This window comes from Mobula hypostoma, chromosome 9 (genome assembly GCF_963921235.1).
Source record: "Mobula hypostoma chromosome 9, sMobHyp1.1, whole genome shotgun sequence".
Classification (NCBI taxonomy): Eukaryota; Metazoa; Chordata; class Chondrichthyes; order Myliobatiformes; family Myliobatidae; genus Mobula; species Mobula hypostoma.
In genome coordinates, this window is record NC_086105.1 from 99,668,356 (window position 1) to 99,694,826 (window position 26,471).

The window sequence follows — 26,471 nt, forward strand, 5'->3', positions numbered from 1 at the left end:
GTGCCTGTGCACCGGTGTTTTGTCCGGCCTGACAGGGCGCCTTCTACTTCGCCGTGGTCCGGCCTGACCCCGCCTTCCTCCGGCCCTTCTACCTCGCCGTGGTCCGGCCTGACCCTGCCTTCCTCCGGCCCTTCTACCTCGCCGTGGTCCGGCCTGACCCTGCCTTCCTCCGGCCCTTCTACTTCGCCGTGGTCCGGCCTGACCCCGCCTTCCTCCGGCCCTTCTACTTCGCCGTGGTCCGGCCTGACCCTACCTTCCTCCGGCCCTTCTACTTCGCCGTGGTCCGGCCTGACCCTACCTTCCTCCGGCCCTTCTACCTCCCCGCAACTGACCGAGGGAAGTGTTGGGTTTACCCAGAACCCCGAGCTGTCGAGGTGCCCGGAAGTTGGCCGGACTCTGGTGTCGTTATGGTGACGGGTGGCTTCGGCCTCCTCTGGCTGCAGGGTGAGTCCGCAGGCTGCCTTCCTCCGAGTGACCGCCGCAGTAGACCCCCGGGGTGGTTACGTGTCCGCCATCTGGACATTTGAAATCGGGGTGACACCCCACATCCCCCCCGTTTGGCATCACAGTGAAGTTAATCTGTCCCTGACATAGTTTGCGGCCAATTACCAGCCGACAAGTCCCGTTTTTATTTGTGGGGCGCCGGGAACTTCGAGCGCTCCGCCGCCTGCAAATCGGGCTGCCCATCCTTGATCCGTCCCGCTGCTCTGACCGACTGTTGTCCTGGTCTCCGCGGGTGTATTGCCGCCAAAGCTACAACTGCTCTCAATTCTTTCAGTATTTCTGGGCTTTACTTCCAATAGTAATGGATTTTTCCCCCTCTTACAGTTCTGGCTATCTCGGCTGCTAAAATGAAAATTGTGGAAGAGCCCAACACCTACGGGTAAATCGATGCAACAATATGTTTCTATGGCGGGTCAGAATACAGCAGCACCTCCTTCATCTCGCTACTTTTCCTCCCAGTGTATTTTATGGCTGCTAAGTTTGTTGCTTCTCGAGGCAGAAGGTTGTGGATCAAACGCCATACCAAACAGCCCCGATTCAAAAGCTTGACTAACATATTTGAGTGTAAGGGAAACAAAGGTGTACTGGGGAACCGGGAGCTACAGGGATGTTTAGCACTCAGCAGATATAGAACATAGAACACTACAGTACAGCACGGGACAGGCCGTTCGGCCCACAATGTTGTACTGAACCAGCTAAAAAGGAAATCATAAACCCCCAAACACTAATCCTTCCTACCTACATGATGACCATATCCCTCCATCCTCCTCGCATCCACGTGCCTGGCCGAACATCTCTTAAAAGCCTCTAATGTATTTGCTTCTACCACCAGCACCTTCCAGACATCCACCACTCTCTGAGTAAAAAAAACTTGCCCCTCACATCCCACTTGATCTTACCCCTCTCACCTTCAAATCATGCCCTTTACTATTAGGCATTTCAACCCTGGGAAATAGTTACTCCCTGTCCACTCTATCTATGCCTCTCATAATCTTATAAACCTCTATCAGATCTCCCCTCAGCCTCTGGTGCCCCAGAGAAAACAACCCAAGTTTATCTGGCCTCTTATGATAGTATATGGCCTTTAAACCAGGCAGCATCCAGGAAAAACCTCTTCAAAGCCTCAGCATCCTTCCCATAAAGTCATGATAGAAAAATCCCATGACACTTTTTGAAGTATTTTTACCAGGGTCCTGGGATACTTATTGTCCTTGTAACACCCAAAGTGCTTGCATACTCATTTCCCCTTAAAGTACTTTCAGTAAATGTGCAAATGAAGCCATATTCTTGATTAGAAGGTAGCAGAGAGTGGGGATAATCCAGAGTAAGTCATGGCAGGGGAATCTGGGGGTGAACCTAGTCAGTATTGGTTACAACTAAGGGAATAGAGAATTAGGTAAGCCATTAATCAAAATGTTTCATGGTTCTGTAGGTCCTGAGAGAATTAGTGATTTATTTACCAAGGCATTAAATTATCAAAGACATTACAGAACCTAATCAAGAAGTGCAAGTGGACTGCTTCTCCAACTAACTGAGTGCAAGGTGGCACAAGCTGCAGCTATACAGTCTTTAGGTATTAAAAGGAACTGAAAAGGCAGGTAAAGAATTTCCATGAACTTGGTAATCTAGAACTGCTAAAAATGGCAGGCCAAGAGCTATTATTGCGAGGCTACACCACTACCAGGTTAAAGAGCTGGTGCTACGGTTGTCCCGGGAGAGACTCCGCTGCTATATAATGGGCGTCCGGTGTTCATTTACCCAAATTTAACCTTGGCTACCGTGAGGAAACGTCAGGATTTTCAGCACATTAAGGAGAAATGCAAAGCCGGGAAAATTAGGTGTGGATTCTGGTATCCGGCGAGGTTTGTGGTTACAGTTAACAATAGCACCCGTACATTCAGCACTGCAGCTGTAGCGGAGGAGTTCCTCAGCCAAGAAGTTAGAAATTGGCATTCGGACACCATATCAACCTAAAAATGGGTTAACGCTGGGTTACTGGATTCGTCGTTGATTGATAGCTTCATCTGGAGACTGTTCTGTTCAGTGCATGAGGAACTGAAAAATAAGCTCACACTAAGATGTGGGTGAGGACTGATTGTTGTTGTTTATTTTTATATTTCACAGTGTATTTGTGAAGTGATGTTTCTCCCGTGTTTCGTGAGTAATGGGTAGTTATCTTGCTATTCCGGGCCATGTGTTGGCTCTTGGATATAGCTTTGACTCTAGGTTAGGGGTATGAAAGTACTACTCCTGGTGTGTTTTTATTATTGGGAGGGTTTTTTGTGTTTCTCAACGGGTTGTTACAGCACATCTATTTGTTCGAGTTGCAGTTTGTGTTATGCCATGACCATATGACATTATCTTTTGTTAAGCAGCAGATATGACATCTAATTCGCATTTGCACAGCGTTGGTGAGACTAAACTTGTCAGCTGGAATGTATGGGGGATGAATAGTCCACTGAAGAGAGGGAAGGTGTATGCACATTTTCGTACACTCAAAGTTGATATTTGTTTTCTCCAAGAAATGCACATTAAGAAAACAGTAGCGAAAGTGCTTTGTCCCTCCCGGGCATCTCAGGTCTACCAGTCAAATTTTAGTACTAAACCTAGAGGTGTTGCAATCCTAATAAAAAAAAACCATACTGTTTATTCATACATAAACTATCGCTGACCAGAGGGGCAGAGATGTAATAGTAAGTGGAATATTAAATTCTTTACCATTGACACTAGTGAATGTGTACGGGCCCAACTTTGATCTAATTTTTTTTTCAGAACCTCTTTAAGGCCACGCCTAATCTGTCTGACTCTAACATAATTGTAGGTGGAGACTTTAATTGCATCTTAAATGCCCTCCCAGATAGACAACGTCCCCAAGTTTGTTCACTTAAAAATAATGTAACACTTAATAATCTCATGCAATCGTATAATATAGTGGATATCTGGAGGCTTCTTAATCCCACGAAGAACGATTTTTCATATTTCTCTGCAGTACATAAATCCTACTCTAGGATTGATTATTTTCTGTTAGATTCGAAATTGGTGTTGTCAGTAGTCGGTTGCACTTACCATAATATACTTATATCGGATCATACTCCTGTCTCCCTTATACTCAAATTGAACTACAAAAGAGGTGAATATAGTAGGCATTTAAATAATGCTTTGCTAAAGGTTAAGGATTTTTGCTCTTATCTTTCAGATAAGATAGATAAGCACCAATGATGTGGGCGGTGTTGATGATTCCACTCTTTGGGAGGCCATGAAGGCGGTTATTAGAGGTTGTATAATGGCATATGAGACAGCGGAAAAAAGAAGATTGAAGAAAAGGTTAACTGAAATAGATGATCAGTTGGCAAATCTGGAAGCTTCTTACAAGATAAACCAGGAAGCAGAATTACTTTATAAGATTACTGCCTTACGGTACGAGTATAATTCTATAATCTCCAAGAGTGTTTCAAGACTACTGACACAAGTCAGAGAGAGGTATTTTGAGCTTGGTGAAAAGCCCCATAAGTTATTAGACAGATGCAGGCCTCTAGGGCTATATATCGTATAAAGGTGAAAGATGGCTTTTTATTGACAGACCCAGAAAAAATTCATAAGTCTTTTGCGGAGTTCTATGCTAATGTTTACCAATCACAAGGCGGTCTGGACATTGAAGCAATGGAAGCATTTTTTGATAATCTGAATCTGCCCATGCTGTCAACAGATTCAGTAAATACACTTGATGCTGATATAAGTCTAGATGAGATCAACAAGATCATCCCTTTCCTCCCCAATAATAAGGCAGCGGGTCCGGAAGGTTTTAGCATGGAATTCTTCAAAGTATTTGGTCCAAAATTGTCACCTCTGCTCTTACAAATATTGAATCACTCTAGGATAGCTTCCAGATTGCCACCCACTTTATGTAAAGCTAATGTTTCTCTGATTCCAAAACCAGGCCGTGGTTTCATCATATCGCCCCATTTCGCTGCCACCCATTGAAACCAAAATTCTTGGGGAAAGTCTTGGCCAATAGGTTAAACGAATGCATTTGTTCTATTATTCATCCAGATCAAACTGGCTTTATGCCAGGTAGACATATGTACAGGTGCCCCCCCGCCCCCCCCCGTTTTCCGAACATTCACTTTACGACACCTCGCTGTTACGAAAGACCTACATTAGTTACCTGCTTTTGCTAACAGAAGATGTTTTCACTGTTATGAAAAAAGGCAGCGCGCGCCCCGAGCAGCCAAGCTCCTCCCCCGGAACTGCATTCTAGCCGGCATTGTTTAAACACGTGCTTTATCTTGATTTATTTTGTGCATCCATTAGCAAGATGAGTTCTGAGGTATCGGAAAAGCCTAAAAGAGCTCGTAAGGGTGTTACACTTAGCATAAAACTAGACATAATTAAGCGTTTTGACCGTGGTGAACGAAGTACAGACATTGTCCGCATGTTGAACTTGCCTGCGTCTACCATTCGCACTATTTATACGCAGAGAGAAAGAATTTTGAAAGCTGCCGATGTTACTGTTGGTTCTGCTTGTAGCAAAGTGGTCTCTCTTAGTCGGCATCCAATAATGGATAAAATGGAAAGTCTATTGCTTGAGTAGATTGATGGGTGTACAAAGCATGCTGTTCTGTTAAGTTTTCTTATACTTAAGGAGAAATCAGTCAGTCTTTTTAATAAGCTGAAACAGAAAGCACTGGACAAGGGTGATGAAAGTGTTGTGAAAGTGGAACTTAAGGGTAGTCGTGGGTGGTTTGATCGGTTTCTGAGGCGAGGGCAGCTTCATAGTTTAAGCAGTGGTCCCCAACCTCCGGGCTGTGGACCCGTGAAGAATGCAGCGGTACAGCGGTAGTCGGAACACACCAGCACATCTTTAAGAAAAAAGTCGAAATAAACAAGCTAATTAATTAGGTGCCACCCGGCACGTAAATGTCGGTCCAGATCAGAGGCGATTGCCGATTGCGTCAGGCAGTTATTCGTATAAGCAAGTGTTTAACTGTGACGAAACTGCAATTTATTGGAGTCTTCCCAATTCCGGTAAGTGAAACTACACTGTACATACATTATTTCTACTTTATATAGGCCGTGTATTTTTATGTGTTATTTGGTATGATATGGTGGCTTCCTAGCTTAAAGGTTACTGGAGAGCGCTTGCGCTGTGTTTCTGCGGAGAGCACTTCTGCGAGGTTTTCACTGCACTAGACAGTGCTGCAGAAAAGTATTTCTACTTTATATAGGCTGTGTATTTATCATATCATTCCTGCTTTTACTATATGTTACTGTTATTTTAGGTTTTGTGTTATTTGGCATGATTTTGTAGGTTATTTTTTGGGTCTGGGAACGCTCAAAAGTTTTTCCCATATTAATAAATGGTAATTGCTTATTCAGTTTATGACATTCCAGCTTACGAACCATTTCATAGGAACGCTCTACCTTCGCATAGCAGGGGAAACCTGCATTTTAATTTGCGTCGTCTTTTCAATATTTTATATACAAAACATGCAGAAGAGGCTGTAGTCATTTCATTAGATGCGCAACATGCGTTTGACCAAGTGGAATGGCCATATATGATGTTTGCACTTAAGAAATTTGGATTTGGACCATCTTTCGTTAAGTGGATTGAGATAATTTATTCACACCATCTGCTTCTATTATCACTAATCGGAATATTTCCTCCCCTTTTGCAATTCATCGTGGGACTCGTCAAGGCTGCCCCCTTTCTGCTTTTTTGTTTGCAGTTATCATTGAGCCACTGGCTGTTAGCATCAGACAGGACCCTTTGATATCTCCCATTGATCTGCATGGGCGTAAACATCACCTTTCGTTATACGCTGACGATGTCCTTTTATATATCTCCAGCCCACAAACATCAATGCCCGCCCTTCTGACTCTAATTAATAATTTTGGTAGTTTCTCATGTTTCTCTATTAATTGGGATAAGAGTGAGCTAATGCCAGTCACTGCAGTGGTTAATACAGTGTATTTACAGTTCATTCCCTTTAAAATAACATGATAATTTTTCCTGTCTTGGTGTGACTATTACAAAAAACCCAGATAACCTTTTGCAAGTGAATTGGCAAAACAAAGTTGAGCAGGTTAAATGCAATATTGACTTTTGGAAAACCCTTCCAATTTCTTTGGTGGGGAGGGTTAACGCAATCAAGATGATTGTACTGCCACCATTTCTTAATCTTTTCCAGTCAATTCCATGCTTTGTTCCTCTGTCATACTTTAAGCAATTGGATTCATTTATTATACCCTTCATTTGGAACTATAAAGCCATTAGAATTACTAAAAAGCACTTGTCAAAGCCCAAGGAAGCAGGTGGTTTTGCCTTATCGGACATTAAAATGTATTACTGGGCTGCCCACCTACCCATTATTGCATGGTGGAAAAAAGGCCCACCCTCTACCTCAGACTCATGCCCAGCATGATTACTCATAGAGCGAGTGCTTTGTAAGAAGACTTCCTTACCAGTTCTCCTTAATAGCCCCACTGCAGTTAATAACTCACATTTTAGTAACAGCTTCGTGGTTGGCAGCACTATAAGAATTTGGAAGCAGATTCAACTACACATTAAGGCCCCAAAAACTTATATTAGCACTCCGATTTGTGACAATCATTCCTTTTTGCCTGGCCTGAATGATACTGTTTTTTTCTACCTGGAAACAGAGAGGCATCTGTAGTGTAGGTGACCTATATATTAATGGAAACTTTGCCTCATTTGCGCAGTTACAAGCAGTTTACAATATCCCTGCATCTAGTTTTTTTAGGTATTTACAAATTCGAGATTATGTTAGAAAATACATACCTAACTTCGAAGTTTTAGACAAAGATGAGTCCCTGGAGGCAATAAATAAATTTGATACTGTTACTCGTAGTGTGGTATCCTATTTTTATCAGACCCTACATAATGGAGCTCGGGTGAATACTGCAGGTCTTACACAGGCATGGATGGATGAATTGGGTGTAGAACTGACAGAGGAGGTCTGGGATGAGGGTTTAAAGAGTATACATGATTGTTCGGTCAACGTCAGACACAGACTTATACAGTTTAAAACAATACATAGACTCCATTATTCCAAAGAAAAGTTGCACAGTTTCTACCCTGATGTTTCACCAGTTTGTAATAGATGTAAATCTGTGAACAGTAACTTGTCACATTCATTCTGGTCATGTTGTAAGCTTTATGCATACGGAAAAGTATTTGTCACTGCTTCTCTGAGGCTTTTGGGAAGCGGTGGGAACCAGACCCGCTCATAGCCGTCCTTGGAGCAACAAGCTCTCTATCTTCAGCCAATATGTATGAAAAAAAGGACTGTATTGTTTGGAATGGTGCTTGCTAAGAAGATAATCCTGCAAACGTGGAAAATGGACTCTGTGCCTACGTACGATTTGTGGCTGAGAGAACTGGCAAATACTTTACATTTGGAGAGACTGAGACTGTATAATGAGGAGAGAGGGGACATCTTTGAAAGGATATGGGGCCCTGTATTGGACTTTCTCACAGGGTGAGGACTGAGGTTTTTTGGTGCGGTGCACCTCTGCTGTGTATGTTTACTTTTGCCTTTATATTTTTCTCCCTTTTGCTGCTCAATAGTTAATTTGATTTTGTTATGGTTGTGGTTTTTGTGGATGTGCTTTTTTTTGTTTTTTTTTGTTTGTAATATATTAAAAATTATTTATTTTTATTTTTTAAAAAACTTCAATAAAATGTAGCTATTTGTATTTCAGGCTGAATAATCCTTTCATGTCCCAAGTAAACCGGCTTCAACCAAAAATCAATCCTGCTACCATTTCAGGTAATGGATAATGGGATTTTCCTCCTTCATTCTCACCTGCGTCTTACTCAGCCTCAGTTTCCCACCACCACCTGCTCACTACCTTCCTCTGCTACCTGTATCCCCTGCATCTCCTTGTCCCAGATTGTTTCTGCTCCCATCTGACCTATTTACCACTCCTCTTTCCCCTGCTGCTCCTCATCAGCTCAAATTTAATTGATCAAGTGACTCTGCTCAGTCACCAGTACAGGTGTTTGTTTTCTTTCAGGCCCCACTCATCTGCACAGACTGGCCGGAAAATGCTTCAGTATGATCGAGTCATCGTGAGTAGAAACTTTATTGACTGCAATAACTACAATTTCCCAGTTAAATGTGCGGTACACTTTACTTGCATTTTGCATAAAAATATATCACGTCTTAGAATTTTCTGTTGAAACTGTAAATTTCAATCTATTTTGTACTTTCACTTGGTTGTGGTTATGACTTTGTGAATCTTTTATTTTGCATTCATTCCAGCATCTTTTGTAATGTCTTAAAATTATCGTATTCCTTGCGTAATGGTCTAAATGAGAACTTGCTGTGGTTAGCAGTTCTGTAAGGTTATAGGTTATATATAGACTGGACTTGCACAGACGCTGAGGCTGAGATCAAGTCAAAGTTGTACAGCATAGAAACAGGCTTTTTGGCCCTAATTGTTCATGCTAACTGTTGCCAACCTTAGCAAGTTCCATTTGCCTGCATTTAGCCCATTGCCCTCTAAACTTTTCCCTTCCTGTCTGAATCATTGGAGGATCAGAGATGGAGAGGGTTAGCAACTTGAAATGCCTGGGTGTTAATATTACAGAGGGTCTGTCGTGGACCTAACACATAAGTGCAATTGTGAAGGAAGTACAGCAGAGCCTCTACTTCCTTTGGAGTCTGCGTATATTCGGTATGACATCTAAAACTTAGATTATGAAGACACGCAGTCCTCTTTTATTGTCATTTAGTAATGCATGCATTAAGAAATGATACAATATTTCTTCCGGTGTGATATCACAAAATACAGGACAGACCAAGACTGAAAGAAACTAACAAAACCACATAATTATAACATATAGTTACAACAGTGCAACAATACCATAACTCGATGAAGTCCATGAGCACAGTAAAAGTTCAAAGTCTCTCAAATGTCCCACATCTCACGCAGACGGAGAGAAGAAAGAAAAACTCTCCCTGCCATACCCGACCACGGTCCGACTGAGTCTTTGACAGACTTCCATAGATGTGTAGTGGAGAGTATTGACTGGCTGCATCACTGCCTGGTATGGGAACACCATGCCCTTGAATGGAAAATCCTACAAAAAGTAATGATTATGGCCCAGTGCATCACAGATAAAGTCCTCCTGGCTATTGAGCACCTACTTAAAATACTGTCATAGGAAAGCAGCGTCTATCATCCGAGATCACCACTACACAGGCTATGCTCTCCTCTCACTGCTGCCATCATGTGAAAGGTACAAGAGCCTCAGGACTTGCACCACCAGGTTCAAGAACAGTTACTACCCCTCAGCCATCAGGCTCCTGAACAAAAGAGGATAACTACACTCACTTATCCATCCATTGAAATGTTCCCACGATCAAGGCATTTCTTAGGAGCTTGGCAGAATGAAGGTGACCTTATTCAAGCATATAAGCTCTGAAGGATATTAGGGTGTGTGTGTGGAGTTTGACAACGTAGATGTTGAGATGTGTCTCCTAGTTAAGAGAGTCATGAATGAGAAAACATAGTTACAAAACAAGGGGGTGGTCCTTTAAAACTGAGCTGCAGAGAAATTTATTTTCTGGAAATACTCTGGCTCCTAGGGTGGTGCCAGGTCATTAAATATATTTAAGATGGAGATGGACAAGTATGTGAAAGATCAACAAATTGGGGGGTGGTGAGAAATCGGTAGAGAAGAGGAATTAAGGCCTGCATAGATCAGCCTTGTTCTAAGTAAATTTTTTTTTATCAAAGTACATATATATCATCATACACCACCCTGAGATTCATTTTCTTGTGGGCATTCACAGTAAATACAAAGACACGCAATAGAATCAATGAAAAACCATTAACAACAGAGACAGACAACCATTTGCAAAAGACAACAAACCGCAAACTATTGCGGAACAGATGGGGCAAATGAAGTTGAGTGAAGTTATCCCCTCTAGTTCAGGAGCCTGATGGTTAAGGGGTAATGACTGTTCCTGAGCCTGGTGATGTAGGCTGTGAGTCTCCTAAACCTCCTTCCTGATGGCAGCAACGAGAAGAGAGCATGGTCTGGATGGTAGGATGGTGTGTATGGGGGGGGGTGGGTGCGGTGTTCCTCCGATGATGGCTGCAGCTTTCCTGGGACAAAGCCCCTTGTAGATATGCTGAATAGTGGGAAGGGCTTTCCCTTGATGGACAGGGCTGTATCCACTAGCTTTTGTAGATGTTTCCATACCAGGCAATAATGCAACCTGTCAGTATACTCTCCACCGTGCATCTATAGAAGTTTTAGTCTAAAAGTTTTAGTCTAAAAGTTTTAGTCTAAAAGACTTTCTTTCAAGACAAACTTTCAAGATGGTAGCTGCCATGCTTTCTGTGTAGTGCAGTTACATGCTGGATCCAGGACAGATCCTCTGAAATGATAACAATGTGGGGGGAAAGTAGGGGTTTAAAACTAATTGAAGAACTCTACCTAAGAACCAGTGCAATGGTCTCAATGGTCTTATTTTTTGTTTCCTGCAGGTATAAGTATGAGTTTTGCCCCTTCCACAACGTTACACAACATGAACAGTCATTTCGCTGGAATGCATACAGTGGGATCTTGGGGTACGTATTTTATGATGGAGGCAGAAAGGAGAGAGGCATAAGCATTGGTTGGGAGATGGGTTAGTCCTGAAGTGTGCGTTGAATGCATTTGATATATTTTATAGCATTTGTCAGCAGGTATTTAGCTTTACTTCAATTAGCTTTGTTCAAATAAAATTATTCCAGACGTGATCCAGCCTTCACATAACTATCAGATCTGGGTCTCTTGTATCTGCCATTTAAGGTTGGAAATACTAAATATCTAGCGTTTCTCTTACTTTGAAATTAAGGTTCAAGTTTATTTATCATAAGTGCATCAAAACTTACAGTGAAATGCCTTGTCTGAGACGACAGCCAACACATCCGAGGGTGTGCTGGGGGCAGCCCGTAAGTGTTGCCACAGGTCCTGGCACCAACATGGGGCAAGCCCTCAATGCTTGGCAGGACAACACGGAACACAACAAGAAACAAAACAAGTCTTGTTCCTCGCTCTTACCATGCATGTACATAGTGCATTAACCGTAGACAGGCCTCCAGCCTCCTGCAGATATGGACTTGCAGAAGTTTGGCTTCAACCTCCCCAGCAGACTTGCAGACTCGGCTTCAGCAACCGGCCTCAACTTCCATACTTGCAATTCGATTCTTGAGCCTTGATCTTCGGCAACGATCTCGGGACATGCCAATCACCGAACACAAGCCATCAAACTCCGGATTTGCCGATGACAGGAATCTGAAGGCTAGCCCTCGAACTCTGGTCTCACTGATTCGTGAACCCAGGGATTTATTGGAACTTGCTCTTCTGGCTCCAGAACGAGCCGACAATTCCTTACGCCTGAGAGTGAATAAAAATGAAATGTTTAAACGTGTGAAGCTCTGTGACAGACCTGAAACCTTTCAACGATGTAGAACCCAGACCATAATTCCGATGCAAGGCGACATGGGAAATCTCAAGGATAAAGTAGAGTAAAACTCCAGTAACCCAGTATCCTCAAGACTTGGGTGTTCGACAAACAGATTTTCTGGACGGTCAGATATTATGTTGCACCAACATGCTTTTATTTTACTTTTTTTGCATGCTGCACAGTGGTGTAATAAATTTTACAGTGAATCTGATGAGTTAAAGGAAACAAAACTGAATCCTGTTAAGGGAGTGTGAGAAATAGATCCAGTGAGTTTCAGCTTGTTAAGCAAACTGAAGCATAAAAACATTCCAGATTCCAGCTCTAGCCACAAACTCGCCCATATTCCTGACCTTAGACAATAGTCTTCTAGTGATATATTGTGTGGGTTGTGGATAATGAGCACTTGATCTGTCTCACTCAATAGTACATTTTGAATTATGAGGTTTCCAAACAATTGGGTGCCAGATATCACAATTTTATGTACGGAATAGGATACGACCACTGTTGAGCAAGAAAGCTCAATGGGGTTCAAGAAATTGTATCCTGGGATGTCAGAATGTGACCTGTTAAGTTGGTTTTCCCCTTTGTCAGGTGGTGAGTGTTGCTGAGATGGGGGTAGAGATGGGCTATATCATCATGCAATTCATTGAGGCTGGGGCATAAACATGGAAAGAGTCAGGATTCAGAAAAAAACTGTGGATGGAATCTGACTGTCTTTTGTCCTGTAGAATATGGCAGGAATGGGAGATTGAAAACAATACCTTTGTAGGAATGTGGATGAAGGAGGGAGATTCTTGTACCACCAGGAACAGACAGACTAAGGTAAGTGTTCCCTATTCTTGTGCCCAATGCCGGATCGCAACTGACAGTACCAGAAGGGCTATTTACTTGCAAGCTGAGGAAATCTGACGCTGGAAACCAATATTTCCAAATTCCTTGCTGCTGCTGTAAGATAAGCTAACAGCATGTTGCAGATAAGTAAGAATGACAGTGCACTGAGTTACTCAGAGAGGGGATTTTTTTTTGCTGTCACGGCAGGTACAATCTTTCACAGCTCACAAATCAGAATCGGGTCTAATATCACCAGCATATGTTGTGAAATTTGTTAACTTTGTGGCAGCGGTACAAGCAATACATAATAATAGAAGGAAAAACTGAATAACTATCTATATATATATATATATAAAAATAGTTACATAAATAGTGCAAAAAATAGAAAAAAAGTGGTGAGATAGTGTCCAAGGGTTTAATGTCTATTTAGGAATCGGATGGCAGAGGGGAAGAAGCTGTTCCTGAATTGCTGAGTCTGTGCCTTCAGACTTCTGCATCTCCTTCCTGATGGTAGCAATAAGAAGAGGGCATTTCCTGGGTGATGGGGGTCCTTAATGATGGAGCCCACCTTTTTGAGGCATCACACCTTGAAGATGTGCTGGACACACTGGAGGCTACAGATCCTGGGTTCCTCTAGCAAAGTGAGGTTAATAGTTCTGCCATTCCCCAACCTTGTTTTTCTCTCCTCTTTGCAGGTCCTTTTAACGTGTGGAACCAGCCATAAACTGGCCCATGTTTCTGAGCCCCACACTTGCATCTACTGGCTGACCTTCGAGACGCCATTGGTCTGCCATCCACAGTCCTTACTGGGTGGGTAAGGAAGCCATTTCACAGAGCAGGGCAGGGCCAAAGACGGGTGTTCAGGCAAAGTGATGTTGTCACTCTCCTGCTGGAATAGGAGCTGCAATGCTATCCCACACTTCAGATTGACAATGTGCTTTGATCCAGCCAGAGACTGAATATGGTTTATGGCATAGTGTTAGCATATTGTCAATATTGTCATCAGTGTGAAGGGCTGAGATAAGTTTGGTGGGAGGGGTGAAGGAGGTTCTGAGTATAGGAAGATTAAAGATGGGAAGAATAGATTATATGTTTAGGGGTGATGGTTGTGATGAGAGTCTTGAGGTTAATTGTAGGGTGTTCTGGAGGGGAAAAGGTGTGGGTGGGTAATGGGTGTGATGTTGGGTACGTGGTAGAATTGGGGGGGGGGGGAGTGCAATATGGAACCTGCTAAAATGTGTTTATTTCTGTAGTTTACCCTAATCTGAAGGAAGAGCTGCAGAGGAGATGGGACCAAGCAGAACAGGCACTTTACGATGGCCTCATTACTCAGCAAGTATGTTGTATGTTTAGCTGGGCCTGGGTCTGAATAGATGTAAACTAACAATCAGATAAAAAGGACAGTACTGCTATATCTGGCTGCAGGATAAATAAAGGACAAAGGAATTCAGGAAAGAGTAATTATCAGAATTATCAGAGATTGGTGGCGTAAATGTTGGAAATCCAAAAATCCTGTTCAAGTGAATGGGATCTCTAGGCAGAAGCTTACAATGGTGCTAGAAGGTTTGTGAACCCTCTACTTTTTCATAAAAAAGGGAACTCAATTAAATAAATAACACAAAAACATTATACTTGTTCATTTATTTATTGAGAAAAATTATCCAATATTACATGTATTTGTTGGAAAAAATGTGAATCTTTGCTTTCAGTAACTGGTGTGACTCCCTTGTACGGCAATAACTTCAACCAAATGTTTCTGGTAACTTGATCAGTCCTGCACATCGGCTTGGAGGAATTTTAGGCCTTTTCTTCTTCCAAAACTGCTTCAACTTTGGGATGTTGGTGGGCTTCCTTGCATGAACTGCTTGCTTCAGCTTCTTCAGGACTTTGACTTGGCCATTCCAAAACACAAATTTTCTTCTTTTTAACCCATTCTTTTGTTGATTTACTCTTCTCTTTTGGATCATTGACTTGTTGCATTATCTAACTTCTATTAAGCTTCAGGTGATGGACTGCTACCCTGACATTTTTCTGTAAAATGTCTTGATACAATTTTGAATTCATTGTTCGCTCAAAGATTGCAAGCTGACCAGGCCCTGAGGCAGCAAAGCAGCCCCAAACCATGATGCTATGTTCCTTCCACCATGCTTCACAGTTGGGATGAGGTTTAGGTGCTGCTGTACAGTGCCCTTTTTCCTCCAACCATAGCAGCATGCACTTCTGCCACAAGTTCAACTTTTGTTTCTGTCCACAGAGTATTGTCCCAGAAGTGTTGTAGAACATCCAGGTGGTCTTTTGCAAACTTGAGATGTGCAGCAATTTTTTTTTTGTAGACCAGTGGTTTCCTCCGTGGTGTCCTTCCAAGAACACCATTCTTGTTCAGTGTTTTTCTTATAGTCGACACGTGAACAGAGAGTTTAGCAAGTTCTGGAGATTTTTGCAGGTTTTTTTGCTGTTATCTTTGGGTTCTTTTTCACCTTCTTCAGCATTGCACGTTGTGCTCTTGCAGAATGCTCACACCTAAGGAGAGTCACAACAGTACTGAGTTTCCTCTGTTTGTAGTCAACTTTTTCTTACTGTGGACTGATGAACACTCAAGTCTTTAGAAATGCTTTTGTTGCCTTTTTTTGGCTTCATGCATCTCTACATTTCTTCTAAGATCCTTTGAAAGTTGTTTTGATTGAAGCATGGTGAACGTAAACAGATCTTTCTTGAGAAGAGCAGGTTCTGCCAGTAACCTGACTTTGTCTTTTTGATAGGGCAGGGAACCTCTACAACCCGTTCTCATCTCATTGATTGATACACCTGATTCCAAGTAGCTTTTGTAGAAGGCATTACCCTATAGGTTCATGTAATTTTTCCAACAAATACATGTAATATTGGATAATTTTTCTCAATAAATAAATGAACGAGTATTATGTTTTTGTGTTATTTGTTTAATTGGGTTCTCTTTATCTAGTTTTATGACTTGCGTGAAGATCTGATCTCATCTTAGGTCATTCTTTTGCAGAAATAGAGAAAATTCTACATGGTTCACAAACTTTCTAGCACCACTTGTATGTACAGAATGGATTTTCCCACAAATCATGCTAATAGAAATGCAAAGTGCTGCATCTGATTGAAATCTATAATATAGACAAAATGCTGGAAAACCAGAGTTCATGTTTCTAGTGCATGAGTTCTGATCAACACTGGGAAAAGTTGGAACCGTTCCCACAGAAATGGATTCACTTTCAAGGGCTCTTCATCTCATGTTCTCTATATTTATTGCTTATTTGTTCTTATTTTTGCTTTTTTTTTGTATTTGTACAGTTTGGTTTTTTGCAGTTTGTTGGCTGTCGGGTTGGGTGTTGTCTTTCATTGTGTTTCTTGTATTGACTGTGATTGCCCAGAAGAAAATGAATCTCAGAGTTGTATGTGGTGACTTATACTGTATGTACTTTGAAGTTTGAAGTTGAAGATTTTAAGATCATGAGAAAGGGACATGAGAGGCAGGTACAAAGAGAGATTAACCAGGAGAGATTAAGTGATAAAAGGAATGTTGATACAAAGTTTAAAAAAGTGGTAATAGGAGAAGTAAAGAAACAGAGGGTCAGTCAGGTGAAACTATATATTCAGAATAATTGTTGCTACCAGAAGATACTGGATTGAATGCTGGAAATCTGGAATAAAAACTGATTATTTGAAATTGAGCTCTTGTCAAGTACAGATGTGTTCATGTGCTTTGCTGGGAGATGTGTTGTTTCTTCAACTTTAATTAAGATATGTATGGGAGAGCTGAGGATAGTGGGAGTGAGACCAAGAATTAAAAGGACAGGTAATTTGAAACTTGGGCCATACCAATGTATTGAACAAAAGTGTTCTACAAAGTTGTCATAAGAATATAAGAAATAGGAGCAGGAGTAGGCCATCCGGCCCATCGAGCCTGCCCCGCCATTCAATAAGATCATGGCTGATCTGTCTGTAAACTCAGCTCCATCTACCTGCCTTTTCCCCATAACCCTTAATTCCCCTACTATGTAAAAACCTGTCACTTTATCTTGCTGCCTTCAATAAATACACCATTTTGAAAATAGAAGTAAATTGGTGCTTCACATGGAAAGACTTGAGGACGGTGAAAGGGAGGTAGAAGGTGCTGCATCTCCTTTTATTATATGGAAATGTACTATGACAATGGAGATAGCAAACCAAGACATCATTGGAGTGAGTAATCCTGGACTTCTCGAAGGAAGAGTGAATTTGGCATTATTTTGGAGATACTGTAAATTGTGGAGAATACACAGCCCTTTGAATGAGAAGACGTAGATAGTTATTGTGGAAAAGTAGTAGTATTTCTTGGCTCTGAAGTAGGGGTGGAGATAGGAATAAGCAATAGTGTAAAAAATGGAACAGGCAAGGTGTGGACACTTTCAACTGTGGTGAAAGGGAATCCATGATGACAAAAGACCTGTTGCATGCACAGTAATGAAAGTTCTAGTGTCATCATCGATTACCGATTACATGGACTTTTGACAACTTGTATTTGTTCATCAATCACACTCTATTTACATGTAAACAAGAACAGTTCTGCCCCTGTCACCAACCTGCTCTGAAGTTGCAACTCAAATTTGTCAATTTGTATAGACGTATTAATCCAACAGAAGACTTAGTGCAGTTCTAAATGCTATTATTGGTATATTTAAGTACCAATCATAATACATATTTCAAGTGTTAATAACCAATAAAATCTACACATTAAAGGCCAATGACACTTGAGAAATAGTAAAATAATGGACCAGTAGCTAGTAAGTGCCATCGAGCTTGTGTTTGTATTCTTGTGTGGGTATGTCTGGTGGCCTTGGTTCTTAGGCTACAAACAAGAAGCTCCACTCAAAGTTAGAATTTTGTTTGGTAGCCTTGTTCATGTCGAGTGGCCATACAATGTCTGCATGCCGTCTCTGTCAGCAGATCATCTTAACCTTTGGCTTGCTGCAAATTTTACACTGGGCTGTAGCAGTTTGCACCAGTTGTAATGGAGGAAAAGTCAAGAAAATCAATTGTTGTTTTTCTCCAATGACTTGTTAATGGAGACATACCACAAGGAAACAGTCCCTTCAGGCCACAAGTCCACACACCAATGACCTAATCACATTATCCTACTTGTATTTGTTTTTCTCCCCACATTCTCTATCCCCCAGGTTCCACCACTCTGCTACACCCTAGAGACAATTTACACTGACCATTAGCATGCTTTTTGGATGTTGGAGGAAACCTATGCTATCACAGGGAGAACGTGCAAACTCCACACAGACATCACCTGAGGTCAGGATTGAGCCTATGTCTCTGGAGCTGTGGCTGTACTCACTATGCCACTCTGTCACCCTCAGAGATGCTGTTTGCTCACCATACTAAGTTTTGAAGAAGACTTTCACCTGAGAAAGCTTCACAGCCAGGCTATCATTCAAGCAAAGGGAGACTGTAGCTGTCCCTAATTCTGTTACTCCTCTCCAGCAGCCACCAGCTAGAAATTAAGCAGCCTCTCATGACGCAGATCACAGTCTACTTTGTGTATTTCAGGGTTACAGGAAATTGCTGCAAGCAATATTTGAAGATGCAGGCTACTTGAAAACTGGTCAAGAGAAAACAGAAACTGAAGAACAAAGCCACTTGCAAGAGGAGACCCTAGAAAGATGCAGTGAGGTAAGGTGGGATTTGGAGTATGGGGCAGGATGATAAGAGGAGAGTTGACTTGGAGGAACATTTATTGATGACAACTTCTGATTGATTAATTTTTTTTTGGCAATTTGCTTGAAGTTCTACTCCCCATAGTTTGCCTTTTGGGTGGTGGGTAGAGTGCAGTATGAGTGGAGTGTTTTACTATGTCAGATCAGATTTCATGACTTCATCACTTCATTCTGTATACTTCTCTGGATACCTCCAGGAACACTCTTTCGTGTTTTACACCAGCACTTCAAAATATTTATTCAAAACAACACTGTGGTCTGCATAAAAGCAGAAAATCCTGTGGTAGAAACATATACATACCAAGTCCACAACCTTTATCAAGTTGTTCATTTAGTTAAAATGTTGATTCTTGGTTCTTTTTTTAAAAGTGTGTGTTGATCAGCATTTTGGTTTCTGCAGTTCAATTTAATGCAAAAGATAGCAGCAGATGCTGGAATCTGAAATGAAAACAGAAATGCCAGAAGAACTCGGCCAGTCCAGCAACCAGGAAAAGAAACTAATTAATGTGTCCAGACCTTTCATCAGAAATGAGTAAGCAAGTTAGTCTAAATAATAGAGAAGGTGTGGGAGAGTGGTAGAGCAAAGGGAATGTTAATAACAGGACAAAATAAAGATGCCAGTGAATGGGTAATATTTCATCTGTCCTGAATCAATTCCCCTTCCTCTTTTACCATCCCTATGACACCCCAGAATATTGAGCTACCAGACCACAAAAAGCTCAGTACTCCGTGGGTTAGGCAGCATTATTGGAAGGAAATTGGTCATCAACATTTCAGATCAAGACCCTTCAGCTTTTTGCCTGCTGCTCTAGGTTGCAGCATCTGCAGCTTCAGATACCCACCTGCTGGCACCTAAGAAGAATGTGGTGACCTGCCTCAGTGACCATCATCCAGTTGCACTTACATCCACCGTGATGAAGTGTTTTGAGAGGTTGGTGATAAAACATATCACCTCCTGCCTGAGAGGAGACTTGGATCCGCTCCAGTTTGCCTACTGGAGCAACAGGTCCACAGCAGATGCCATCTCGCTGTCTCTTCTCTCAATCCTAGAACATCTGGACAGCGAAGGTGCATACATCAGAATGCTCTTTATTGACTATAGCTCAGCATTCAAAACCATCATCCCCTCAAAACTAATCTTCAAGATCTTGGCCTCAGTACCTCCTTATGCAATTGGATCCTCGATTTCCTCACTTGCAGACCCCAGTCAGTTCAGATTGGCAACAACATCTCCTCCACAATCATTATCAACACAGGAGCACCACAAGGCTGTGTTTTTAGCCCCCTACTCTACTTATTTTACACTTATGACTGTGTGGGTAAGCACAGCTCTAATGCCACATTCAAGTTTGCTGATGATGCCAATGTCGTAGGTCAAATTAAAGTTGGTGATAAATTGGCATATTGAAGATTCAAATTTGAAAAATCTGTTTGAGTGGTGCTATTACAACATCTCTTACTCAATGTCAGCAAGACCAAGTAGCTGATTATTGACTTCTAGAGGAAGAAACCAGAAGTCCATGAGCCAGTCCTCATTAGAGGATGAGAGGTGGAGAGGGTCAGCAACTTTAAATTTCTGGGTGTTATCATTTCGGACAATCTTTCTTGGACCCAGCAATTCAGTAGTGCAATTATGAAGAAAACACGGCAACGCCTCTCCTTCCTTAGGAGTTTGGGATGATATCTAAAACTATGACAAACTTCTATAGATACAGTGTTGAAGTCAGAAGTTTACATACACCTTAGCCAAATACATTTAAACTCAGTTTTTCACGATTCCTAGAAAACATTCCCTGTCTTAGGTCAGTTAGGATCACTGTTTTAAGAATGTGAAATGTCAGAATAATAGTGGAGAGAATGATTTATTTCAACTTTTATTTCTTTCATCACTTTCCCAGTGGGTCAGAAGTTTACATACACTTTGTTAGTATTTGGTAGCATTGCCTTTAAATTGTTTAACTGTTGGATGGTCTGTAATATAGCCCTGTTAATGTGGTCATACCTTCCTTATTTCTCAGTTCCACCCATAGCACCTCACTAGCTGAGTTCTCCAATCTGTCCTGACGGAGCAGTGTCATGACATTTTTCCTGACGAGTAAGGCCACCCCTGCTCCTTTAATTCCTGCCCCTCCTGCAACCCAGTTTCACTAATGGCTACATCATAATTCCAGGTGTTGATCCATGCCAAAGCTCATCTGCCTTTCTTATTTCAATAATTCTTGTATTGAAATATATGTAGCTCAGGAGACGAGTTGCACCTATTGAGTCTGGACTTTGTCTGAGGTCTTACCAACATCTGCCTCCACAACCACTCCACTCACTGTTCTGGCACTCTGGTTCCCACCCACTGCAACTCCAGTTTAAACCCCACCGTGTAGTATTAACAACCCTTCCCACTAGGATATTAGTCCCTCTCCAGTTCAGGTGCAAACTGTCCCTTCTGTACAGGGCTCACCTTCCCTGGAAGAGAGCCCAATGATCCAAAAATCTTATACCCTCCCTCATACACCGACTCCTTAGCCGCGTATTAAGCTGTATAATTTTTCTAATGAATCCCCCATCACCACAGCATGCTTCTTCTCCCCCCCCCACCCCCCAACTTTCTCTTGAGTCACAGAGCCAGACTCAGTGCCAGAGGCTCAACCACTGTGACTTTCCTGTTAGGTCAACCCCCGCCCCCCCCAAACAGTATTGAAAGTGATATACCTGTGTTAAGGGGGATGGCCCGGGGGTACTCTACACTGGCTCCTTAACCTCTTTTCCCTTCCTGACTGTCGCTCAGTTTCCTGTGTCCTGTACTTTGGGTGTAACTGCCTTTCTACCTGTCCTATCTATAACCACTTCAACCTCCCGAATGATCCACAGTTCATCCAATTCCAGCTCCAGCTCCTTAATTTGGATTGTCAGAAGCTGCAGCTGGATACACTTCTCACATTTGTAACCGTCAGGGACACTGGAGGCTTCCCTGCCTTCCCACATCCTGCAAGAGAAGCATTCAACTACCCTGCTGCAATTCGCTGCTCCTTTTTTCAACTTGGGCAGTGGACCAGAGAGAAATCACCTCCTCTCAAACTTCTGATGTCTAGATTGGTCGCTGGTCAAAGCTCTATCAGTTATTATTCCATAATGGATTTATTGAATTTGCCTGCAAAAATGAATCTCAGGGTTGTATCTGGTGACATACATGTACATTGATAATAAATTTACTGTAAACTTGTGTGTTTCCAAGCTGGCAGTCCGACCTATCCCTCAATCATGTTTCTGTAATAACTGTGATATTACAATCCCATGGGCTGATCCAAGCTTTGAGTTTACCTTACCTGGTCAAGTTTGAGTTAAGGTAAATGCAATTTAGCCCTACAGACCTTCCTTGTTCTGTGTCTTTCCCTTGCTTGCCTGCTGAACTTGTTTGCTTGCTTTAACCTCTCTATTTGCTTGAACTTTCTCACCCAATGCACTCCTACTTAGGGTCCTAAACCTTCATCCCCTTCCAGACTAATGACACAGGGAGTACAAATCTGGAGGTCCTGCTTCTTAATCTTCTTTCTAAATCCCCACTACAACATGATGTCCTAATTGTAATACTCGGTGCCTCAGCCTTTGAAGGTAAGCACACCAGTGCCGCCTTCACTGTCTTAACACACCATTTTCAAGAACTATGAACTTGCGCCATAAGATCTCTCTGTATATTAACTCTGTATAAGATCCTTGCCATTTACACTTAGCTGGATGAAGTTCCAACTGCTATTGGTCCACCCAACTTTCCAGCTGATCTATGTTGCCCTCTGTCCTTAGATATCTTTGCTATCCACAATTTTCATGACATCAGCTAACTTACTAATGAAACCAATATGACAAAGAAAAAGCCTCAGCACTAATCCTTGGAATACACCACTTGTTGCAGACTTCTAGCCATCCACCTCTACCTGTCACCAAGCCAAATTTGGATCCAGTTTCCAACATTTCTTGAATTCTTTGTACTTCAACCTTGTGGATAAGCCTACCTATACAGGACTTTTCAAAAATGTTGCTGAAGTCTACATCTACTACCTTGTCTTCATCAGATTTCTTGGTTACTCCTCAATACAGGTTAATCAGATTGCAAACATGAGGAAAATCTGCAAATGCTGGAAATCCAAGCAATACACACAAAATGCGGGAGGACTGACCTCTACCTTGCTGAGGTCAAGTAACAACTTTCAGACACTTCCTCTTACTTACCCCTCGAACAGGACCCCACTAAGGAACATCAGGCAATTGTCACCCGCACTAACTCTGGGAATCTCCCATTCACTGCCACCAATCTTATCCTTCCCTTATCCTGCACCTCCTACTGAAACAACACCTTGTATTCTGTCTGGGCAACCTCCAACCTGATGGCATGAACATAGATTTCTTGAATTTACAGTAATTCCTCTTCCCCCCCCCCCTTCACCATTCCCATTATCCCCTTTCACCTTATCTCCTTACGTGCCCATCACCTTCCTCTGGTGCTCCTCTGCCTTCCCTTTCTTCCATGGTCTTCTACCCTCTCCTATCAGATACCCCCTTCTCCAGCTCTTTATCTCTTTCACCAATCAACTTCCCAGCTCTTTACTTCACCCCTTACAGTTTCACCTATCACTTACCACCTTGTACTACTTCCTCCCCTTCGCCTCCAAACCCCGCCCCCCAACTTCCTTGCTCTGACTTCTCATCTTTTTTTTTCCAGTCTTGATGAAGGGTCTTGACCCAAAAAATGGACTGTTTCTTCTTTTCATAGATGCTGCCTGGCCTGCTGAGTTCCTCCAGCATTTTGTCTGTTGCTTAATCAGACTGAGATGATAAGAGCAAAATATTTAGCCCAACAAGTCTACACCAACCACTGTTCATCAGCTAGTCTGTTGCTTGCATTTGGTCCATCTCTTTTAAGACCCATCCATCCATCTATCTATCCAAGTGTTTCCAAAATGTACCTGCCTCAACAAGTTTCTCTGGTAGTTCATTCCATATACACACCACCCTGTGTGTGGAAAAAGTTACCCCTCAGATCCAGGGTGGCTATTGCTGGGAGTGATTGCTCTGTTGAGACCCAAGAGCAGAAAGCAAACCTATGCTTACCCCTATTACTTCGTGAGTTAGAGCATTGAACCAGATTAAAAACATGGAGCCCGAGAGTGGAAACTGAACAGGTGTTCAGCACTATTTGCTTGTATTTGACCAGTCTCCCTCTCACTACTACCAATGGATGGGAGGTGCAGGAGCCTTGGTTACCCACACTACCAGGTTCAAAAGCAATTGTTGCCCTGTGGCCATCAGGCTCTTCGACTGGCTTCACTTGCTTCAGCAGTGAACTGACTCCGTAGTTATTAACTCACTTCAAAACTCCGCAGCTCGTGCTCTGTGCTATTTGTTTACTTTTTAAAAAACTATTTGCACAATTTGTCTTCTTACCCATTGAATGCTCAGTAGTCTTCATTGTGTGTGGCTTTTCATAGATCCTTCATTTTGTGGGAGCTTGCAAAAAGATGAGTCTCAAGGTTTTATATGGTATATATACTTTGATAATAGATTTGAACTTTTAAATCATTCCCCTCTCACCCTACATCTATGCCCACTGGTTTAGGATTCCCCTGTCCTGGGGAAAAGATAATTTTCATTCATTTATCTACGCCTCTCAAAACTCTATGTGTTTCTATAGGGTTGTTCCATCATTTTCCTGTGTTCCAAGGAATAAAGCCCTAGCCTGGCCAACCTCTCCCTATAAGTCAGGCCTTCTAGAGCTGGCAACATCCTAGTAAATCCAAAGCTGTACACAGTTTAATGTAACTGAACTTAATGTAGCTTCTCCACTGTTCCTTCAATTTTTTGTCTCATTTTAGGAGCGCAATAAACTCTCGGCAGAGGTGCAGAGGCTAAAGGATATACTGACACACCACAACATCACTACATTCCTGTCAGGTGAGCATTACCTCATCCCTTTATGTGTCACTGCTTTTTTTATTCCAGGGCGGGTCAGTTCTAAAGGACATGACACTTGTCGAGGTGAAGTTCAGAATACCTCCCTGATGCTGACCATGTGGTTTGTTTTTCCTTTTGTCTGAGGATAGTGAGTGTAGCTGGGAGATTTTTCATGCCTATCGTCCTCTTTCAGATTCCTCCTCCTTCAGCTCTTTCACTTCCCCATCTATGACTGAGATGATGTACATGTTACTGACCCTTTATTTCTGTTACCCAACTCATTTGAATCCCCTGTGTAATCTCACCATTCACCATCTGATCTATCAGAACATAAAAAATAGAAGGCTTTAAATCCCTTAATTCCTGTTCCATGATTTAATTACATCACAGATGATCCTTCAGCTGAGCACCAAGTTCTCGTATGCACTCTGTCCCATGACTCCCTTAATATTAATCCAGATTACTGCAGCTAACTGATTCCACTGCAGAGCCATCACTTAAAGTTAAAGAATTTATGGCTGCATCTAAAAACCCCATAGATGGGCACACCCTGGATTACTGTCCATTTTAATTTTGTGTTCTAAGATTTCAGGTTACAGGAGTGATTGTTGAAGATGGTCTATTTGAAAAGTGGTTAAATGTACTTAAGAATTCCAAAGATTCACCACTCTGTGGAAAAAAAATTCTCATTTATATTTTAAAGGGTGCACAACCCCTAATTTGTGACTGACCCCTGGTCTAGAAATCTTGTCCACTTTAAATTGTTTTAAGACCCTACCCCAGCCATTTTAATTTTCTCCTTTTGCTGTTCAGTGGGAGAACAACTTGGAACCAGGGAATTTTAGGTGTGAGGGTGGGAGAATTGGAGGAACAAGAAATTTTGTGTTTGGGTTGGAGAAGAGTAGGCAAGGAAGGGGGCTTATGAAAGAAATCAGTGAAAAGTTTCAACTCTGTAACATAGCATCACTGAAATGTTTCTTTTTTCTCAGTGAGTGAGGATACACCAGCTCTACGCACACCTCAAATCCCAGGACACTAACAACAGCAGAGAGGCCCCGGGTTTTGGACAAATCACCGTGTGCAGCAGATGAATACTCTGGACCTTAAAACAGGCATTGTGTAGTTTAGAGGAACGTTTGTGCTTAATACAAACTCTGCTGGTACTACTGATTTTATTTTTGCAAAAGGGGATTTAAATGTAAAGTTTGATTTTATTCTTGTAGATGGTTTTTAATTAGTTTGTTTCTACATCGGAGATGCGAAGTAAAATTATCAGATTAAAGCTGGAATGAGAATGGTGAAGGGGGGTGTAAGGAGTTGAACTTTTAAAAAGCAAGAACAAACTAGAGATGAAATAAAACAACGAAATACAGGAGATAATGCATGACAGCAGCATGGAGAGAAAGAGTTAATGCTTCAGGTCTGTAGCCCTGTATTGTGATTAAATAAGTAAAATATTAATGGACTACTGTATATAGCTTCCTAAAATTAAAATCAACTTTTGAAACACAACTGGATTTTCTTTAAAAGGTGTAATGTGTGGAATAATTAAAAGGGTTAAGATTAAGAAAGGTGTCAGACTGAATTGCTAGTGAGTCTGGCAGCACCTGTTCCTGAACAATTTCTAAACTACAGCAGGACCATGGTGCTGTTCAGGAAGTGGACAGATATTACACTGGATCCTCTATTAATGGAGACCAACTGTCATTTTCTTTTGTTCTGGTTGGCTTCTAGAAGTATAGGTAGAAACAGAAAGCTACTGCAATAAAAGCAGTAATTAAACAGGTTACAAAATATGCATCTTCATCCATTACCGGAAGGCTGCAATTCAGTCAAAAAAGCAGCAGTCAGTGTTGCATAATAGTTTTGCAGTGTTCAGTAATACCTATTTGGCTACCCCAACTAAGCAACTGGTCCTGTGCACCATCCAATAGCTAGGACCCTGTGAAGTAAGAACTGCCTCAACCAAGTCAAATTCAGTCACCAA

The 26,471-nt window shown here is 41.9% G+C and overlaps 1 protein-coding gene across 3 annotated transcripts; it reads left to right on the forward strand.

Moving 5' to 3' along the window:
• On the forward strand, window positions 1-26,053 carry gnptg (N-acetylglucosamine-1-phosphate transferase subunit gamma). 3 transcript variants are annotated; one of them, XM_063058758.1, is made up of 12 exons: window positions 1-444; window positions 829-883; window positions 3,701-3,921; window positions 8,227-8,294; window positions 8,542-8,596; window positions 11,026-11,109; window positions 12,719-12,812; window positions 13,517-13,631; window positions 14,075-14,157; window positions 18,378-18,500; window positions 24,406-24,484; window positions 25,474-26,053. In XM_063058758.1, exons 3-12 carry the CDS (start codon window positions 3,761-3,763, stop codon window positions 25,521-25,523), a joined length of 912 nt encoding a protein of 303 aa, XP_062914828.1. In that variant the 5' UTR covers window positions 1-444; window positions 829-883; window positions 3,701-3,760; the 3' UTR covers window positions 25,524-26,053. The 3 variants fall into 3 exon arrangements, with proteins under 3 accessions (XP_062914828.1, XP_062914829.1, XP_062914830.1); XM_063058759.1 differs by lacking the exon at window positions 829-883; XM_063058760.1 differs by lacking the exon at window positions 3,701-3,921 and having other exon boundaries at window positions 25,474-26,051.
• Window positions 26,054-26,471: the final 418 nt, after the last annotated feature.

Bases quoted from the DNA above. Each gene is read 5' to 3' on its own strand.
- gnptg (XM_063058758.1), top strand. From the start codon at position 3,761: ATGAAGGCGGTTATTAGAGGTTGTATAATGGCATATGAGACAGCGGAA. The intron at 8,597-11,025 runs GTGAGTAGAAAC...TGTTTCCTGCAG, and splicing joins TTCAGTATGATCGAGTCATC to GTATAAGTATGAGTTTTGCC. The intron at 14,158-18,377 runs GTATGTTGTATG...TGTGTATTTCAG, and splicing joins ATGGCCTCATTACTCAGCAA to GGTTACAGGAAATTGCTGCA.